Consider the following 19478-nt stretch of genomic DNA (forward strand, 5'->3'; position numbering starts at 1 on the left):
GATACATTAGTGTGATGGTCAGAGGTAAGAATGCTCCTTACACTTGTGGTCATTGGGAAGAATTACCCTTTTAGATAGCTAAAAAGATCAATGGTGTCAGTGGGAACTTACCTGATAGGCAAAAATTGCTCATTGCTCAAGGAACCCCTGGCAACCTCTGGAGGAACCCTAGGGTTCCACGGAAACCTGGTTGAGAAACTCCGTGTTAGAAGGTGCACAAAAAAATAGAACTATTGCATGAAAATTGCTGTCTTGTCGATACCCCTAGAATAACCCGTTGTGCACAAATCAAGACTTGAAGTTGTGATTGTTTACTAAAGAAGCAAGTAAAGATAGTCTAAATGTTTTAACTGGTTTGCAAGTGTTGGTAATCAGTGTTACCTTATGATCACAAGTGAAATCCTGCTTTTTTTGCAGAGAGGTGTAGCTCACAATTACTTCATGATGCCTGCCGTGTTTGATGAGAATAAGAGCTGGTATTTGAAGGACAACATTGACCTATTTACTGGGAAACCACAGTCTGTGGACACGGATAATGAAGATTTTCAGGAGTCCAATATGATGCACTGTAAGTGTTGAATACTGACCTATACGTAGTTCCATGTCCTTCCCACAATGTGGAAAACCTAACCCCCAGGCCAATTTAGACATTTCTCTCATACATGTAAAAATCTGCATTATTTTGCTAGAGAATTACTTAGAAACCCCCCCTCCCCCCAAAAAAATAATTAAATATAAATATATATATATATTTTTTTTTTAAAGCAGAGGCCCTAGACAATACAATGGTGGGTGATGCAATTTAGTATGTTACACAATATTTTTGCAGCGGTTCTCCACAACTTAAAATTGTGCATGCCCGTAGAATGAAGACAAACTATGGTTCATTAAATTATCCCTAGATGATGTTTTTAAATCTTTTACAGGTTACCAGATGAGAGTTACAAAGGAGGTCTGCTACTACAACTATTGTTCTTGCTCTGACATTCATGGCGATACCTCACATATGTGGTGTGATCCCCGTGCACGGTCACATTTGCATGGGGGGACGGGGGCATTATATGCTGTACAAGCCAGAAACAGTGGGGTTTATTTACTAAAGCTGGAGAGTCCAAAATCAGACTCCCTTCTGCATAGAAACCAATCAGCTTCTAACCTCAGCTTGTTCAATGAAGCTTTGGCAATGAAACCTGGAAGCTGATTGGTTTCTATGCAGAAGTGAGTCTGATTTTGGACTCTCCAGCTGTAGTAAATAAACCCCAGTGTGTCAACAAACAAACTGAAACTGGAAGTGGCAAAATCCTCCATGCTTCCGGTTTCTGATGTCTCAGTTAATGCGACTGAACTGGGGACCTTGTTACACCACCTTTTAAAAGTGATCCAGTAGCTATATAGCCTCTTGGATCACTTTTACAAGAAACAGAGTTACTGGCTGTAAAGAATGGTACTGGGATCATGGTTGTAGCCTCAACCATGGTCCTGGTATAACCAACTCAATACGAGACTGTCATATGAACCGATCCACCAGACGGATGGGGATCGGATCCCCATACGTCTGTTTTTAGCGTACAGGATCGGATCGGACGCCGGCGGGTGTCAGTGGACACATGTCATCTGACATCCACTGGTCCATAGAGGGCTATGGATGGGCTATGGATGGAAAGACTACAGTAGAAGCAATTTTCTGTTTCCTTTTAGATACTCTGTAAATATAAATGTAAATGTACAGTAAAATATACAGTAACATTTTTGAAAGTGTAATGTTATCATGCATTTCTCAGTGTTTTCTCTTCTGTTACACACGTCATGCAGCTATCAACGGGTACATGTATGGAAATCAGCCCAGCCTGGATATGTGTGTAGGAGACTCCATACGCTGGCATATGCTGGGACTTGGTACAGAAGTTGATATACATGGAATCCATTTTACAGGAAACACTATTATAGTGCGTGACACTATAAGAGATGTTGCAAGTTTATTTCCACACATCTCATATTCCATAATGATGACACCAGACAATGAAGGTAAGTTACCGAAAATTGTTTTAAAAAAGTAATAATGAAAATGTTAAAGCTACCATGAGAAAAAATGGACAGTTACTATAGTGAACTATGCATCTGCACTGCAGCACACCACAACACACAAACCATACAGTGGTGGGCTGTGTTAGAAAAAAAGGTCAGGTATGGTTTAAAATGAACTGGTTGACTGAGAGCATATAGCATATAGAACCACCAAACCCCAAACAAAATAAAATATATATTAAGCACAGTGGCTAAATGGTTAGCACTTCTGCCTGGCAGTGCTACGGTTGCTGGTTTGAATCCCAACCACAGCACCACCTGTCTGGAGTTTGCATGTTCTCCCTGTGCCTCTGTGGGTTTACTCTGGGTTCCTCCCACACTCCAAAGACATGCTGGTAGGTTAATTGGCTCCTGTCTAAATTGGCCCTAGTATATGTATGTATGAATGTAAGCTATGGACCTTAGATTGTATGCCCCTTGAGGGTTAGGTACTGATGTGAATGTACAATATATATGTAAAGCACTGTGTAAATTGAAGGCGCTATATCAGTACCTGTAATAAACAAACTAGGGTTTTCTTTTTCCATGGCTTTTCCCTTTATTTTTACCAGGTAATCCTGCAAATTTCACACTTTCTGTCTCTTCGTGGATATACCCTGGACCAGGGGCGGACTGACCATTTGGAAACTTGGGAACTGCCTGAGGGCCCAGGGTCAGTAGGGAGCCCCATGTGATGCCCCTGGTACCGTTTTCATAGGCTTTTTTGAGTTTGGGCAAGGACACAGGGGCCCCATGATCCCCTATTGCCCGGGGGCCCCATGAGTTGTCAGTCTGCCCCTGCCCTGGACCAGTGTTTTTCAACCTTTTTTCATTCAACATGCCCTTTAAAATGTTTTATTAGACTAAAGGTTCACTAACATGTGTGACTGAGGGGTGATAAAAGCACATGCTTTAGCTAAGTATTTACAACCCCCTAACTGCTCCCTTTTTAGCTTAAGAGGCAGTAGCTGGGGTCATACACATGCTGCGGCCATGGCAGGAATTTTTACCCTGCCTGCCAAATGTGACCCATTCAGGTGAATTGGGCTGTTCTGCAAATGTCTCATGATGCTGCATTTAGGGAATTAAAACTGGTGGTGTGGAGGTGACATATTGCATCCTTACCTCTTATCATATTGTGAACAAGCCCTAACTAGATAGTCCCACTATCTTGGAAAAGAAGTTCTGATCTACAGGTTAAGTGCTAAGGATTAGAAATAATGTACAAAAATACATACAGGCGCACATATATACATGCACACACATACAATACATTACAAACATAAACTCCCATACACACACACAGACATACACACAAACACACACATATACATACACATACATATACTCCCACACACATGCACAGACTTGCCTTCACGCACACACAAACACACAGCCTTTTTGCCAAATGCAGTCTGTACCTGTACTTGGATTGCTGGGCGAATGGTTAGTTTGCATTGCTGCCTGTAGGGGGAGGCAGAGAGATCAGGACTCAGAAAGACTTTCCTCTTCCATTGCTCTGCTCGTTCCCCTGATTGAGCTCTCATTGTGCAGTTTCAGGTAAGATCAGTGGGTATTTTCAGTACTTGCTGAAAATGTTCTTAGCCTGGAAAAAGAAAACGAATGCAGCTACCTCATCTAAGGGCTAGTAAGCTGCAATATATTACATTTTTCTTTTTGTGCTTGGCTATGCTTTAATGCAGTGTGCCTTAACATGGTTCTAAAGACTTAAATGGTTGTAAAGGCTCAAGGTTTGTACCTTCATGCATTCTATGCATGAAAGCAAAATACTTTCCTGAGCCTCATCGCAATCTAGCAATGTGCACCAGAGCCTCGGCTCTCTGGGGACTCTCTCTCCTCATTATCTCTCAATCAAAGCCAGTGAGCCAATGAGGAAGGAGAGAGGGCAGGGCCGCGGCTCTGTGTGTGAATGGACACCAGGCCTGGACTGGCCATAGGGCACACTGGGTATTTGCCTGATGGGCTGTAGCTGCAGGGCCACATGTACTTGTGGGGCTCAAAGCTGAGCTGTCCCTTGAGCCAGTGCCACTCAACAGCCTTTCCACAGCCGGCCAGCCACCCATTAAGTTCACAGCATGGCAGTCAAGGTGGGGGGGGCAACATTGTGTGGTCTCCAGGCCCTTTAGATATGGTCACATATCTAGAACTGCAGCCTGGCTCATTTCTGTATCCATTTGTACTGCCATTGTGCATGTACATGAGCACTTAGTAAATCCAACTCTGTTTCCTACCTGCCCTGATCATACTCACTGCTGGAAGCATCTTTACTGCTCAAAGTAAGAACTTCTCAGGGGGGCTGGTGGGTGGGGTAGTGCTGGGGATAATAATGGGGATGAAGGCTTCCGTAGGAGGACCAGACCTTATTGCTGGTGTTTGACTTTTCAACCTGGCTCCTTCCTGCCCTCCAACTGGCTGCATCCTCTCTCTCTTCTGTCCACCTGGCTCTTTCCTCCCCTCCACCTGGCTGCAACTCCCCTCTCTTCTGTCCACCTGGCTCTTTCCTCCCCTCCACCTGGCTGCAACTCTCCTCTCTTCTATCCACCTGGCCCTTTACTCTCCTCCACCTGGCTGCATCCTCCTTCTCTTCTGTCCATTTGGCTCCCCCCCACACCTCCTCCCCCCGGTCTGTCTCCTCCACCCACCTGGATGCAGGGCAATTGCCATGCGTGGCAGTGCTAGGCAAGTTTGCGAAGCCAAATTCCAGATGCTTTTGTTTTATGTAACTATGCCCCTTAAGTCCCTCCCATTGTTAACACAGTTTGGCCACACCCTCTGTTCGCTGTGGAGAGCTACACACACCACATTGCTGTTCTTTATGGGCACCCAAAGGTAGTATGACCTTTAGATTGTAAGGTCCACGAGCAGGTCCCTCATATTCCTTCTGTACTGAAATGTATTATAATTGTACTGTTTGCTTTATATTGTCAAGTGCTGCGTTATATAAATCCTGTATAATAATAATAATATACTACAAAAAAAAATTTAAAAAAAGGAACAGAACATGATGCCAGCACTCAGTGGTAGCTGCCTGTGAAAACTGGGCAGAGGAAAACAGAAAACAGAATCTCTTACACGATGTGCATAGCCAGATTATATTTGCTACTTCCATATGAAGCAGGCTCAATATATAACTAAAAGACACAGATACATTGGTAGTTGTCATTATTTGTAATTTGCTTTAAAAAAAAAAAAGGGTCTGTTCAGTCTAAAATGCCCAGGCCTATTTTTATGTCCCAGTCTGGCCCTGATGGACTTATACTTACTTGAGTCATATCTTGATCTAGCTCTGTGCCCGAGAGCAGCAGCTCTCTCCAGAGCAGATTGATATCAGTGGGAGCCTTTGGCTCCTGCTGCTGTCAATCAAATCCTGTGATGAGGGAGCAAGGGCTGACCCGCACTGTCTGTGTCTATAGATGCAGGCAACGCAACTTGGAATCAAGCCTGCACAAGTGCTCCAATAGAGGTGGAGCCAATACTGCCAGTGGGGGACCCCAAAAGAACAAGGACAGGAATGCTCTGTGCAACACCATTGCACAGAGCAGGTAAGTTAAACAAGATTGATATTTTTAAAAAATGGAAGGTTTACAATCACTTTTTATACACAGTAACTCATATGTTAGCACAGATGTATTTAACAACGTATAGGAATTGATTTGAAAAAACTGCAAAATCTGGTGCAGCTGTGCATGGTAGCCAATCAGCTTTTAACATTCAGCTTGTTCCATTAAGCTTTGACAATAAAACTTGGAAGTTGATTGGTTTCTATGCAGAGCTGCACCAGATTTTACACCCTTTAATTTTAGTATATCAACCCCATAGTGTAAAAGGGGCATAATGAATGTGTCAAGTTTTCACATGCCTACTGGTTAGCAGCAAGCTAGCAACATTTTTCATTAGTCTTGTGCAGTACAAAAATGTGCAGTTTTAGCTGATGCATGTTGAAATATGGTAATGGCACAACTCAAGGAAAATCTATTTTGCTAAGTATCAAAAATGTTTGTGACAGTAACAGGCATATTTTTACTGAAATTTCTATTTTAGGTAGCAAATTATATGTCATTGGACAATGCATATTACATCTTTTCATTTCGACATTTTTAAAGAAATGATCTATCCTAACCAGGGGTGGACTGACCATTTGGAAACTTGGGCACTGCCCGAGGGCCCAGGGTCAGTAGGGGGCCCCATGAGATGCCCCTGGTACCTTTTTCATAGGTTTTTTTGAGTTTGGGAAGGACACAGGGGCCCCATGATCCCCTATTTCCCGGGGGCCCCATGAGTTGTCAGTCTGCCCCTGATCCTAACCTGCTTTCCCTTTCTTCCTTGCAGGTGTCTTCAATGTAGAATGCATGACCACAGACCATTACACCGGAGGAATGAGACAGCACTACAAGGTGAAGTCATGTGCTGAAAAGAAGAGACAGTTTGGGCTACATCAGATAAAGACATATTACATTGCAGCTGAGGAAATAGAATGGGACTATGCTCCAAACCGCACCTGGGAACATGAGTGGCTTTTACACCACCCTGAGAGGTAATGATGTAGAGAATTGCTGAACCACTGATATCTAACATCCCAGTCAAGTCTCAGAGTTTAAAAACTAGGTCTATTTTAAAAAAAAAATAATATATACACATATTTTTGTAGGAAAAATGTACATTTATTATTTGTTTCCACAGGAGTCTGCAAAACATTGCACCCATGATCAGTGGATCAGTGGTGCAATGTCAGACTCCTGCAGACACTTCCTCCAGTTCTCTGCCCATACCTTGGTACAGGCTTCAGGTAAAAAACTGGAAGAAGTGTCAATGGATGAAGAGTGCAGTGGCCACTTGCCCTTGCCCTACAGCAGAAGTACTGCTACAGGGTGGCAGGGCTGCACAAAATCACGTGTATATATACGTGATTTGTATTTCTGTGTCACCCTACCCGTGCCGCTATTGGCGGTTGGGGATGTCAGTCACTGGGTCCCGGCCGGTACTCGGCAACCATCGGCAAAGCTAACAGGGGAGAGACCTGTGTGTAAACAACACAGGTGTCTCTCCTGTCAACATGGACATACTGCTTTGTACCTCTGCACAGCAAAGAGATACAAAACAGCATGTCTCCCTAGTAAAACACAGCACACAACGTAAAACACACACAGCACACTGTTAACCCGTTGATCATCCCAAATGTTAACCCCTTCCTGCCCCGTGTCATTAGTACATTGTCAGTGCTTTTTATTAGCACTGATCACTGTATTAGTGTCAGTGGGGATGTCAGTGGCAGTTAGTCAGTTCCCACCCAATGTCAGAATGCCCCTATCCCTCTATAAGTGGCTGATCACCGCCATTACTGGTATAAAAAAATAAAAATAAAAATTCCAGTATATACACTGCCATTTGTAGACGCTATAACTGTCATGTAAATCAATTAATATACAATTATTGGGATTTTTTTAGCAAAGATATGTAGCAGAATAAATTTTGGCCTAATATGTATATTGGATATGTTTTATCGCAAAATTCAAAAATATTGTTTTTTTTTTAAAATTGACGGTCTTTTTTTGTTTATAGAGAAAAATTAATAAACGCAGTGGTGATCAAACACCACCAAAAGAAAGCTGTATGTATGGGGAAAAATGGCAGAAATTTCATTTATGCACAACATTGCATGATCTCGCAATTGTCAGTTAAAGTAACGCAGTACCGTATTGCAAAAAATGGCCTGGTCAGGAAGGGGGGTAAATCCTCTGGAGGGCAAGTGGTTAATGCACTCTTAGTCCTTTGAGAACTTCAAGTCTGTCTGCCATGATGGCCAACGGGACTTGTATTTTATTCATTCTCAGGTCTCTGTAAATTAAATGATATGACTGTGCGGGTGTTGCGTCAATTTTAAATGTGACATCAGCTGCAGGGGATAGGAACCCCCATGCTTTGTCATGGGGGTGGTTTTGGGGGTTGGAAGAAGGTGCTTGGGAACATGTTACATCCTAAATACAGGTGCAACATATAACATGTTCCTAAAGGTGAACTTATCCAAATTTTGTAATACAAGGCGCTTTTCTAATGAGGAGAGATATGCTTTTTGATCTTAAAGGAAAAGTGTGCAAATTGAAAAAAACCAACACACATACTCACCTCCATACTTCATTATCCTTGTGATGCTGCAGCTGTTGGGGCAATAACCTGCTCTCAGCTGACTCTGGGTCAAATGAAGGCAAAAATAAGTGCACTCAACTGACCCACAAGATAGGTATGGGCAAAAAAGCCTTGGATAGTCTTTCCTTTTAACAGATGCTATTACCTAAATAGAAAGAATACAGCATATTAGGTCATTATGGAGAGATTCTCATATTCACGTTAGTTTCAATAAAAATACATACAGTACATATTATTTGTATACTGTAGATCATGCTTTCTTAACCCAAGTTCCTCAGGCCTTATATGACAGTGTCTTGTAGACCATGTTCATTGGGTTGAATCCATTCTTCAATTTAATGTGAGACAGGGGAATCTGTTAATAATCAGTGAGCAATGCGGAGAATTGTGAAAGAAAGAGTGAACAAGCTATACCAATGTAGTAGAAGATCAGAGGGAAAACTTTCAGACCGATTTAGATGCTGTAAAAAACTTTAAGTAGCAAAATTAAAAAAAAAAAAAAAAAGTTAAAACTGGAGAAAGCAAACCATGGACTAATAAATTGCTCAAGAAAAGGTCGAAGACGAAGCCACGTGGTGGGTGGCGTTACGCCAACCACCACATGGCATTGTCAGGGAAAACTGACAAAGCCATGTGGTTGGTGGCGTAATGTGTGGGGGCGGAGCATAGTGACGTCATTGGCAGCTTTTCACTGAGCCGGAGTTTTGAATTGCAAATTGCTATGTTACTGCTTCCATCATTTGAGTGACACTCTGGAATTATTTTATGTGGAATTAAAACAGTATTACACTATGGGAGATGTCCTCAGTTCTTTCTATATGTGGAGTTCAGCTGAGAAGAGTCCCCTTTATACTGTCATTGAAGGGGTGCCTGTCATCAGCTCTCTGCTACCATCTAGAGCATCGTTTTGGAATTACCATGCTTGGTTGACCTGTATTAATTTATGGGTCCATGATAGGAGGTGAGCGGCCATCCATATATATTTTTAGGTGGAGGAACATTGAGTTAAGGTGGAACACTGTTTTTCAAATAGACTTCATTTATCCGGAGCACATCGTAGTGATTCTTCACCATTCAAGCACCTATTTTGATTTTCACCATTCAAGCACTTTATATGTATATTTATATTTCATATTTCGATTGAACTATCACGTTTTAATCTGTTTATGAACTATTATGTCTATATGAGTTAGCGCAACACTATTTATGTGTATTTTATGTTTTAAGTGTGGGATCACCTTTTAAGTGTTTTTGCAGCGGCTCTATTTTATTAGCTTATTCACTAGTTTGATAGCGCACATTGTTTTTTTATTTGTTTATATGATCTCAGGTTATAGAAATCAAAAGTCCTTGAGTCAAAGCTTCAGACTGGCACTCTCACTGTCAAACCATCAGGATATTGTTACAGTGCAACCACATTGATGAGGTGTATGGATGAACCCAATGGCAGCCTTTAGTCTCAAATAATGCTCACCGCAACAATATATATAAAGCATGAAGGAAAAAGCCTCAATGTGCAGTAAAATCAAGTTTAGATTTATTAATAAAAGTATTGAACTTACATCAGGTAGGTAGACACAAGCAGCAAAACGCAAGAACACCCAGCCACCGTGTCAGCTGACACGCTGATACATGATGACTTCACACTCAGACTCCACCCAGATTACATATATTACCAAAAGTGTATGAAGAGGTATTTCCCACACATCAGAACTTGACTCGGTTCCCTATTTATTCAATGTACTATATAGACTGTGTATTTGCTAAAACATCATATTTTTTGTTCTCCAAAAGCCCTGGTGATGTATTTTTAAATAAAAGTCAAACATCTGTTGGTTCAAAGTATAAGAAAGCTGTATACCGGGAATATACAGATGACACGTTTGCAACACGCAAAGAAAGGACAGAAAATGAAGATCATCTTGGAATTTTAGGTAACAGGACAAAACTTTTTGAGGTCTATTTTTTCCTGATATTAAAGTAATTCTTTAAAGCTTAAGTCTGTTCCTGCCTTAGATTCCCCTCCCCTTCTCTGATTATAACACACTCATTAATGTGATATATGTTAAATAATCAGACTTTTGTTGATTATATTTTAATTTAACTATAGAGGTGTGCACAAATTACGTAAATGCCGTGTTGGGAAAAATTACAGCAAAAGTTTTTTCTATTCATTTCCAACAAAAAACAAGAAAATAAAAATATATGTATCTAAATATGCATTCAAATTACAACCTATCTGTTCTGAAACAATTATATACTGTATAATATGTTAGGGTAGGCTACAAAATCTAAAGATACAATGTGCAGAACTAAGCCATTGCCAAAATAAAAAAAATGCTCCGATATTGAAGCGGTTACACCGTGTTCCAAATTATTATGCAAATGATAATTTTCTCATTTACCTAAAAAATTGATGTAAATAACAGTCAGCATAATTCTCATGTTATCAACTATTAAGAGTACAATTCAAATTTATTGAACAAACCTCCTAATGATAACAGTATTTTTTTTAAACATAAAACACTTCCAATGCACTGTTCCAAATTATTCCGCACAGTAAGTTTCAAAACACTTTATAGGTTGTAAAGAACTGAAAATTGTCATTTGTTGTGTTTGCAGCATATATACTGAAATCAAAAGCTATTTCAATCAAACTTTTAACAACATTTTAACTTTTTAAACATTTTAACAGGTCATGTTACATTTTAACATAGGACCCCTTATTTGATAGCAGCTTCACAAGTCTTGCATCCATTGAACTTGTGAGTTTTTGGACAGTTTCTGCTTGAATTTGTTTGCAAGATGTCAGAATAGCCTCCCAGAGCTGCTGTTTGGATGTAAACTTCCTCGCACCCTCATAGGTCTTTTGCTTGTGGATGCTCCAAAGGTTCTCAATAGGATTGAGGTCAGGGGAGGATGGAGGCCACACCGTGACTTTCTCTCCTTTTATCCCTATAGCAGCCATTGATGCAGAGGTATTCTTTGCAGCATGAGATGGTGCATTGTCATGCATGAAGATGATTTTATTACGGAAAGCATAGTTCTTCCTTCTGTACCAGGGAAGAAAGTGGTCAGTCATAAGCTCCACATACTTTGCAGAGGTCATCTTTAAACCTTCGGGGACCCTAAAGGGGACGACCAGCTCTGTTCCCATGATTCCGGCCCAAAACATGACTCCACCACCGCCTTGCTGATGTTGCAGCCTTGTTGAAACAGGGTGGCCGTCCACCAACCATCCACTACTCCATTCATCTGGACCATACAGGGTTGCAGGGAGCTCATCAGTGAACAGGACTGTTTGAAAATTAGTCTTCATGTATTTTTCTGCCCAATGCAGCCGTTTCTGCTTGTGAGCATTGGTTAGTGGTGGCCGAATGGAAGGTTTATGCACAGTTGCAAGACTCTGGAGGACTCTACACCTTGATGTCCGTGGGACTCCAGAGGCACCAGCAGCTTCAAATATCTGTTTGCTGTTATGTAATGGTATTTTAGCAGCTGCTCTCTTGATCCGATGCATGGATCTGGCAGAAATCTTCCTCAATGTGCCTTTATCTGCACGAACCCGTCTGTGCTCTGAATCAGCCGCAAATCTCTTAATAGTGCGATGATCACGCTTACATTTTCGTGAAATATCTAATGTTTTCATACCTCGTCCAAGGAATTGAACTATTTCACTCTTTTCGGCAGCAGAGAGATCCTTTTTCTTCCCCATATTGCTTGAAAATGGTGCTCTGCTTAATAATGTGGAACACCCTCCTTTTAGTAGTCTTTCCTTAAATTGGGCTCACCGGTCAATCTAATTATCACAGGTGTCCGAGATTGTTTTCAGTGATCAAAAGAGCCCTGAGACACAATGCCATCCATGAGTTAAACTGAAAAACAAAATATTTAATCTTTGTGACACTTAAATAGAATTTGCATAATAATTTGGAACAGGGTGTCGTTAGTTATTATTATTTCCGTGTTAAAATTTTGTACAGAGCCCTCCTCCCTTTGAACTCATACTTTACATCTGGGGGCAGGAAGCGAAAGGGTAAGTTATTATTTGGATCAATTTTCCAATTCACAGTTAATCAGGTTTGCTAGCAAAATACATATCTTAATCCTTGAGATTCAAGGCTCATAATGAAATGTCAAGATGCTTAGCAAGTATTGATTGATGTGAATTGATTTGCTCATTCCTACCCAAAATTGTATTTTTCGTTAACAAAAAAAGAAAGGGGAAGTTGAGTTTTACCCCCCCTTAAAATGTTTTTGTTTTTTTTCAGGCCCACTTATACAAGCAAATGTTGGGGAAGAAATTAAAATTATATTCAAGAACAAAGCAAGCAGACCCTACTCAATTAATGCACATGGTATTAAACCACAAAATAATGATGTAAAAGCAACTGAACCTGGTAGGTAAAAATGTAAAAATCATATTTTGTAGACCTAAATGTGCATTTTAAAGTGTATGTAAACCCTAACAATTAGCTTCTGTTTGTTATTTTCTTCTTTTTGTTCTGTTAAATATACAATTGAATATGTTTTGTTATATCTGTTCAATAAGTGCAAATAATACCTGTTGATCCTGCCAGAAATCTAGTGTAGCACCCTCCTAGGTAGCTAGAGGGAACTAGACTCAAATTGTTAGCTAGGGCTGAGTAGCAGTCTGGGAGTAATAACTTGCAGGGGTCAAAAGTTGATCAGAGCTGAGAGACTCTGCAGACCAGCCCTTTGGAATTTCCCCCTGCTCTAGACCTTTGGAGAAAGGTCTATAAGCAGTAGGTGGATCTGAGGAGTGGCTGATCTGCACTTTTGAGGTAGCCTGGCCAATCCCCAACAGGAGGCTTGGCAAGGGGCCAGGATGACCCTTAAAAGTGATTAAGCCTGCTCAGCAGCAGGAGAGTTCAGGTGGAAGAGAGAGAGAGAAGGACGTGAGACTGGAGGCAGGAGCCTGTGAGGGGACCAGATGGAGAAGGGCTCACCTGCAGGCAGAGCATCTTGGAAGGTGAAACTTCCAACAGAGATGACCACCTGTGTGGAAGGGAAGGAGCGGCCCAGCTAGAAGGTCTGGTAGCAGCCACCGACCCACTAGCAGAACATGAGAGGGACCAAGTGAGTAAACCTGCACCCCCTGGGCCAGTAAGGGGAAATGAGCACTCTATTGGGGAACTTGATTTGCTATCTTACCTGGGACTGTTTCACACTGGAGTGGCAGGCACTGGGTCCCCTGCCCAGGGACTCACCCAGTACAGCTAGATGAGGAGAGGAGTCATCTGAGTTATGGGTTGGTACTACAGGAGATGCTGGCTAGCTCTATAGAAGAGAAACTTTGCTGTAAAAACTTGTTCAAAGTTGCTAAGGAGTTTTGTCTTCAGTTGACATTTCCCTTGGGCATTCCATACACCCCTTACCCAGTCCCAGTTCGAAACCCCTAATAAAACTCCAAACAAAGCTCAAGGATTGGTTACTGTCTCCCAATGCAAGGCTGAGTGAAGAAAATGTGTATTGCCTGGCTGTGCAGGACTATAGGGGGACCCAAATACTCAACAACTCCTAAGGGGGTAGTGCTACACCAGTAAGCTCCTAACTTCCTACACACACTGCTGTGCTATCTAAAGCAATCATATCAGCCCTACCCAGTTTTCTGAAATAAAGGACACCTCTCTGCTTTATTATGGAGAGACCAGGGGCGGACTGACAACGCATGGGGCCCCCGGGCAATAGGGGATCATGGGGCCCCTGTGTCCTTGCCCAAACTCAAAAAAGCCTATGAAAAAGGTATCAGGGGCATCCCATGGGGCCCCCTACTGACCCCGGGCCCTCGGGCAGTGCCCAAGCTTCCAAATGGTCAGTCCGCCCCTGGGAGAGACAGAGAGGGAAGTGTTTTGTAGTGCTAACACCCTTCGTGTACTGCAGTTCTGCTTCTCAATGCATATAGTTGTATGAGTGTTGTCACCCTAGGACAGGAAGTGTGTTACTGATAGGATAACCAGGTGAAAAAAAGTCATAAAAAAGAAAACTAATGCAGCTACTGCATCTAAAGACTAGAAAGCATCACAATATTATATTTATTTTGGTCTTAAGTTTGGATAAACCTAGAGGCTAAGTTCACCTTTGCACAAAAATTTATACATGCAGAGATTTTTCAGTAAAAAAAATGTACAGGCTTAAGCCTGCAAAGCATTGTATCCACGATTAGGGGATCACAGGAGCAATATCACACTCCTGCAAGCAAGTACAGCTTTCTTCTTGTACCTCTGTACGGGCTTTCCACTTGCAAGCTGCAGGACTTGTGAATGCACTGTGAGAGCACTGTTCAGTATACTTGCAGGACTTTGAAACTACAAGTTCATCTTCCATGGTGGCAGATGGGACTTGGAATTTATTCATTCGCAGATTGCTGTGAATGAATGACACGTCTGTGCAGGCAGAAGAGGAGCCCCTGCCCACTGTCATGGTGGGGATCATGGGGTTAGGGAGCCCAGTCAGGCATAACGTGTTTTTAAACGTTGGATTTAGCCTTTAAAGTGGTCTTAAACTCTCTTTTTTAACTTGTACCCGCAGATAAGCCTATAATAAGACTTACCTGTAGGTACTGTAAATATCTCCTAAACGTGCACAATTTAGGAGATATTTACCTGTGTAGAGTGCCGGCACATGCGCTCTGAAGGAACAGCAAGTTTCACATAATGCGATGCATACTAGCGTGTTATGACATTGCCTTGCAGGGGAACATTTTGGTTTCCTTTTTTTGAGAGATTACTACTGCTTTAAATGCATGCATTTTTCCTGAATTACTGACCAGTTTGTCTACTATGTTTAAATAAGTATCATTTTACTCTAATCCTTTTGTAAGCATATTTCTGTGGTTTGCAGGACATGTGGAAACCTATATATGGTCAGTCCCAGAAAGATCTGGGCCTAGCAGGCAGGAGGAAACCTGTTTGACTTGGGCTTATTACTCCACAGTTGATCAAATTAAGGTAAGGTGAAAAAAATGCTGATTTGTCCAAATCAACCTTCCAAACTTTGAAACGTCAGTCCCATTCAATAGATAAAATAAGGTCAAAAAGAGGTTGTTTCTATCTGTTCATTATAAAGAATAGGAAGGTAATCTATACAGCTAAGTGTAGCATATTGCTCTTTGTAATCAGCAAATGTTGATTGGGAAAAATGAAGCTGAGGATGCCTACAGTATGTCTTTTTTGCCTTAATCATTATTATACTTTAGCCCTGGTTCACACTGTTGTGGTGCGGAATTCGCAGCGTTTTCTGTGCGAATTCCGCACTGCATCAGAATCGCACCCCGTTCATGCGAACCGCTGCGGGTGTGTATGTTAACAACACCCCGAAAGTGGTCCGCATAACACGGTGTGATGTGCAGAATAGGATCACATAGGTGTGAATACCTATGCGATCCAATTCTAGTGCAGACCCAAAAAAGGGTCCTGCACCTTTTTGGTGCGGGTGCGGTTTGATTAGAGCCATGCAATATATCGCATATATGGGAACCTAGGTTCACAGTATTACTTACTCTGCCTAAGGTATATAATACAAGAGAAACTATTTCCATTCTACACTCACCGGCCACTTTATTAGGTACACCTGTTCAATTGCTTGGTAACACAAATTACTAATCAGCCAACCACATGGCAGAAACTCAATGCATTTAGGCATCTAGACGTGGTGAAGTTTACTTGCTGAAGTTCAAACTGAGAATCAGAATGTGGAAAAAAGTGGATTTAACTTTTTTTTATACTTTGGACATGGAATGGTTTTTGGTGCCAGACTGGATTTTTACACACAACCATTTCTAGGTTTTACAGAGAATGGTCCAAATAGAGAAATTACCCAGTGAGCGGCAGTTTTGTGTCAAAAATGCGTTGTTGATGTCAGAGGTCAGAGGAGATGATAGAAAGGCAACAGTAACTCAAATGACCACTTGTTACAACCGAGGTCTGCAGAATACCATCTCTGAAAGCAAAACACGTTGAGCCTTGAAACAGATGGGATACCACAGCAAAAGACCACACCGGATGCCACTCCTGTCAGCTAAGAACAGGAAACGGAAGCTACAATTCACACAGGCTAACCAAAATTGGACAGCAGAAGATTTGAAAAATGTTGCCTGGTATGATGAGTCTCGAGTTCAGCTGCAACATTCAGATGGTAGGGCCAGAATTTGGCATAAACAACATGAAAGCATGGATCCATCCTGCCTTGTATCAACGGTTCAGGCTGGTGGTGGTGGTATAATGGTGTGGGGATATTAGCACATTTTGGGCCGCTTAGTACCAATTGAGCATTGTTTAAATGCCACGGCCTACCTGAGTATTGTTGATAACTATGTCCATCCCTTTATGACTAAAGTGTGTCACAAAGCTCAAATCATCTCAAACTGGTTTCTTGTACATGACAATGAGTTCACTGTACTCCAGTGGCCTCCACAGTCACCAGATCCCAAGCCAATAAAGTACCTTTGGGATGTGGTGGAATGGGAGATTCGCATCATGGATGTGAAGCTGACAAATCTGCAGCAACTGCGTAATGCTATCATGTCAATATGGACCAAAATCTCTGCAGAATGTTCCCAACACCATGTTGAATCTATGCCACAAAGAATTAGGGCAGTTCTGAAGGCAAAAGGGTGTCCAACTCGATACTAGTAAGGTGTATCTAATAAAGTGGCCAGTGAGTGTATATCAATTGTAAGAAATTAGAAATGATATATTCTTAGGTCCCATATATTTCATTCAGTGTATAGCATTCTCTGACAGGTGGTGTACCTACTAACCAGTGTACTTCTCCCCAGGACACCTACAGTGGCCTCATTGGCCCACTTGTGATCTGCAAGAAACCTGTTTTTCCATTTTCCTTACGACCTGTGCCAAAGAAGCGATTTTCTCTACTTTTCATGGTCTTTGATGAAAATCAGTCCTGGTATCTTGATGAAAATATCCAAACATATTCCCTACACCCAGATGAAGTGAATAAAGAGGATGAAGAATTCAGTGAAAGCAATATGATGCATGGTATTTCTTCTAATTCTTTATTTAATAGAAAATTACTAGATACAGTTGCAAGAAAAAGTATGTGAACCCCTTGGGATTACGTGGAGTTTTGCATGAATTGGGCATAAAATGTGCTCTGAACGTCATCTAAGTCACAACAATAGAAGAACACAGTCTGCTGAACATAATACTACACAAACATTAGATGTTGCCATGGTTTAATTGCACATAACATGTAAACATTCACAGTGCAGGGAGGAAACAGTATGTGAGGCCCTAGCTTAATGACTTCTCCCAGAGCTAATTGGAGCCAGGAGTGAGCCAACCTTGACTCCAATCATTGTGATGATATTGGATGTGTTGCTGACAGCTGTCCTGCCCTTAAAAAACACACACCTGTTTTGGGTTTACTGGTTTCAAGAAGCACTGTCTGATGTGAACCATGCCTCGCAGAAAAGAGCTCTCAGAAGACCTACGATCAAGAATTGAGACTTGCATGAAGCTGGAAAGGGTTACAAAAGTATCTCCAAAAGCCTTGATGTTCATGTGTCCACGGTAAGACAGACTGTCTACAAATGGAGAAAGTTTAGCACTGTTGATACTCTCCCTAGGCGTGGTCATCCTGTAAAAATGACTGCAAGAGCACAGCGCAGAATGCTGCATGAGGTAAAGAAGAATCCCAGAGTGTCAGCTAAAGACCTACAGAAATCTCTGGCACATGCTAACATTTTTGTTGACACATCTACAATAAGGAAAACATTAAACAAGAATGGAGTACATGGGAGGACACCACGGAGAAAGCCATTGCTGTCCAAAAGGAATATTGCAGCACGTTTGAGGTTTGCAAAAGAGCACCTGGATGTTCCACAGCACTACTGGCAAAATATACTGTGGACAGATGAAACCAAGATTGAGTTGTTTGGGAAGAACACACAACACTATGTGTGGAGAAAAAAAGGCACAGCACACCAACATCAAAACCTCATCCCCACTGTAAAACATGGTGGAGGGAGCATCATGGTTTGGGGCTGCTTTGCTGCCTCAGGGCCTGGATGGATTGTTGTCATTGATGGGAAAATGAATTCCAGAGTTTATCAAGACATTTTGCAGGAAAATGTACGACCATCTGTCCGCCAACTGAAGCTCCGCAGAGGATGGGTGATGCAACAGGACAATGACCCAAAGCATACAAGTAATTCAACAAAACAATGGCTACAACAGCACAGAATACGCCTTCTGGAGTGGCCCAGTCAGAGTCCTGACCACAACCCGATTGAAATGCTGTGGCATGACCTTAAGAGAGCGATTCACACCAGACATCCCAAGAATATTGCTACACTGAAACAGTTTTGTGAAGAGGAGTGGTCCAAAATTACTCCAGATCGTTGTGCAGGTCTGATCTGCAACTACAGAAAACGTTTGGTTGAGGTTATTGCTGCCAAAAGGAGGGTCAACCAGTTATTAAGTCCAAAGGTTCACATACTTTTTCCTCCCTGCACTGTGAATTTTTACATGCTATGTGCAATTAAACCATGGCAACATCTAATGTTTGTGTAGTATTATGTTCAGCAGACTGTGTTCTTCTATTGTTGTGACTTAGATGACATTCAGAGCACATTTTATGCCCAATTCATGCAAAACTCCATGTAATCCCAAGGGGTTCACATACTTTTTCTTGCAACTGTACATGACCAGCAATTCTATAGAAAAATAACATTTGGACAGATAAATGTATATACAAAGTAATGTCTAAGTAGTACACATATCTATGTTGCATTTTAATAGGGGTATTGATAAATTGGCTTAGAAGTGATGCTGTATCTTGTTATGAGTTCAGTTCTATAAAAATAAATTGTGGTAAATAGTCAGTTCTTACTAAACTGTTGGTATAGTATGAGAGCAATCTCCAAAGACCTTATAATAGTTAGTAATAGGTAATTGGTAGACCTGTCATTAAGACCCTACACAAGATGGAATGAATAAATGTTCTTTACATACTATTAGCACCACAGCAGCCCCAATGATGCTTTATAAGGACGCCATGGGACAGGAACCAAAACCAGTAGAGTTCTGTCATTCCAATCTGATCTCTTGCCACACTGGTTCACAGTACATAATGGTTGCCCTTTCCAATGCCCTTTTGCATTTCCCTACTGAAATCTGTAGCTTACATAGCTTTCTCTATGTTCATATGTAAGCCGTGTACCGGGGTAGGCTCCCCAGGATACAGTGAAGTCACAAACGAGGAAA

The 19478-nt window shown here is 41.6% G+C and overlaps 1 protein-coding gene across 1 annotated transcript in view; it reads left to right on the forward strand.

Moving 5' to 3' along the window:
* Positions 1-19478, forward strand: part of CP (ceruloplasmin) — a 51661-nt gene that overhangs the window by 24192 nt on the left and 7991 nt on the right. Inside the window, exons 10-16 of the mRNA XM_089669523.1 lie at positions 418-568; positions 1813-2025; positions 6415-6619; positions 10024-10163; positions 12501-12629; positions 15094-15200; positions 17030-17249. Of these exons, the coding sequence (XP_089525649.1) occupies positions 418-568; positions 1813-2025; positions 6415-6619; positions 10024-10163; positions 12501-12629; positions 15094-15200; positions 17030-17249 (1165 nt within the window). The remainder of the gene's footprint in view (positions 1-417; positions 569-1812; positions 2026-6414; positions 6620-10023; positions 10164-12500; positions 12630-15093; positions 15201-17029; positions 17250-19478) is intronic.

Source organism: Staurois parvus, unplaced genomic scaffold (assembly GCF_062004578.1).
Source record: "Staurois parvus isolate SC_StPar_1 unplaced genomic scaffold, SC_StPar_1.0 ptg000078l, whole genome shotgun sequence".
In the NCBI taxonomy this organism is placed as follows: Eukaryota; Metazoa; Chordata; class Amphibia; order Anura; family Ranidae; genus Staurois; species Staurois parvus.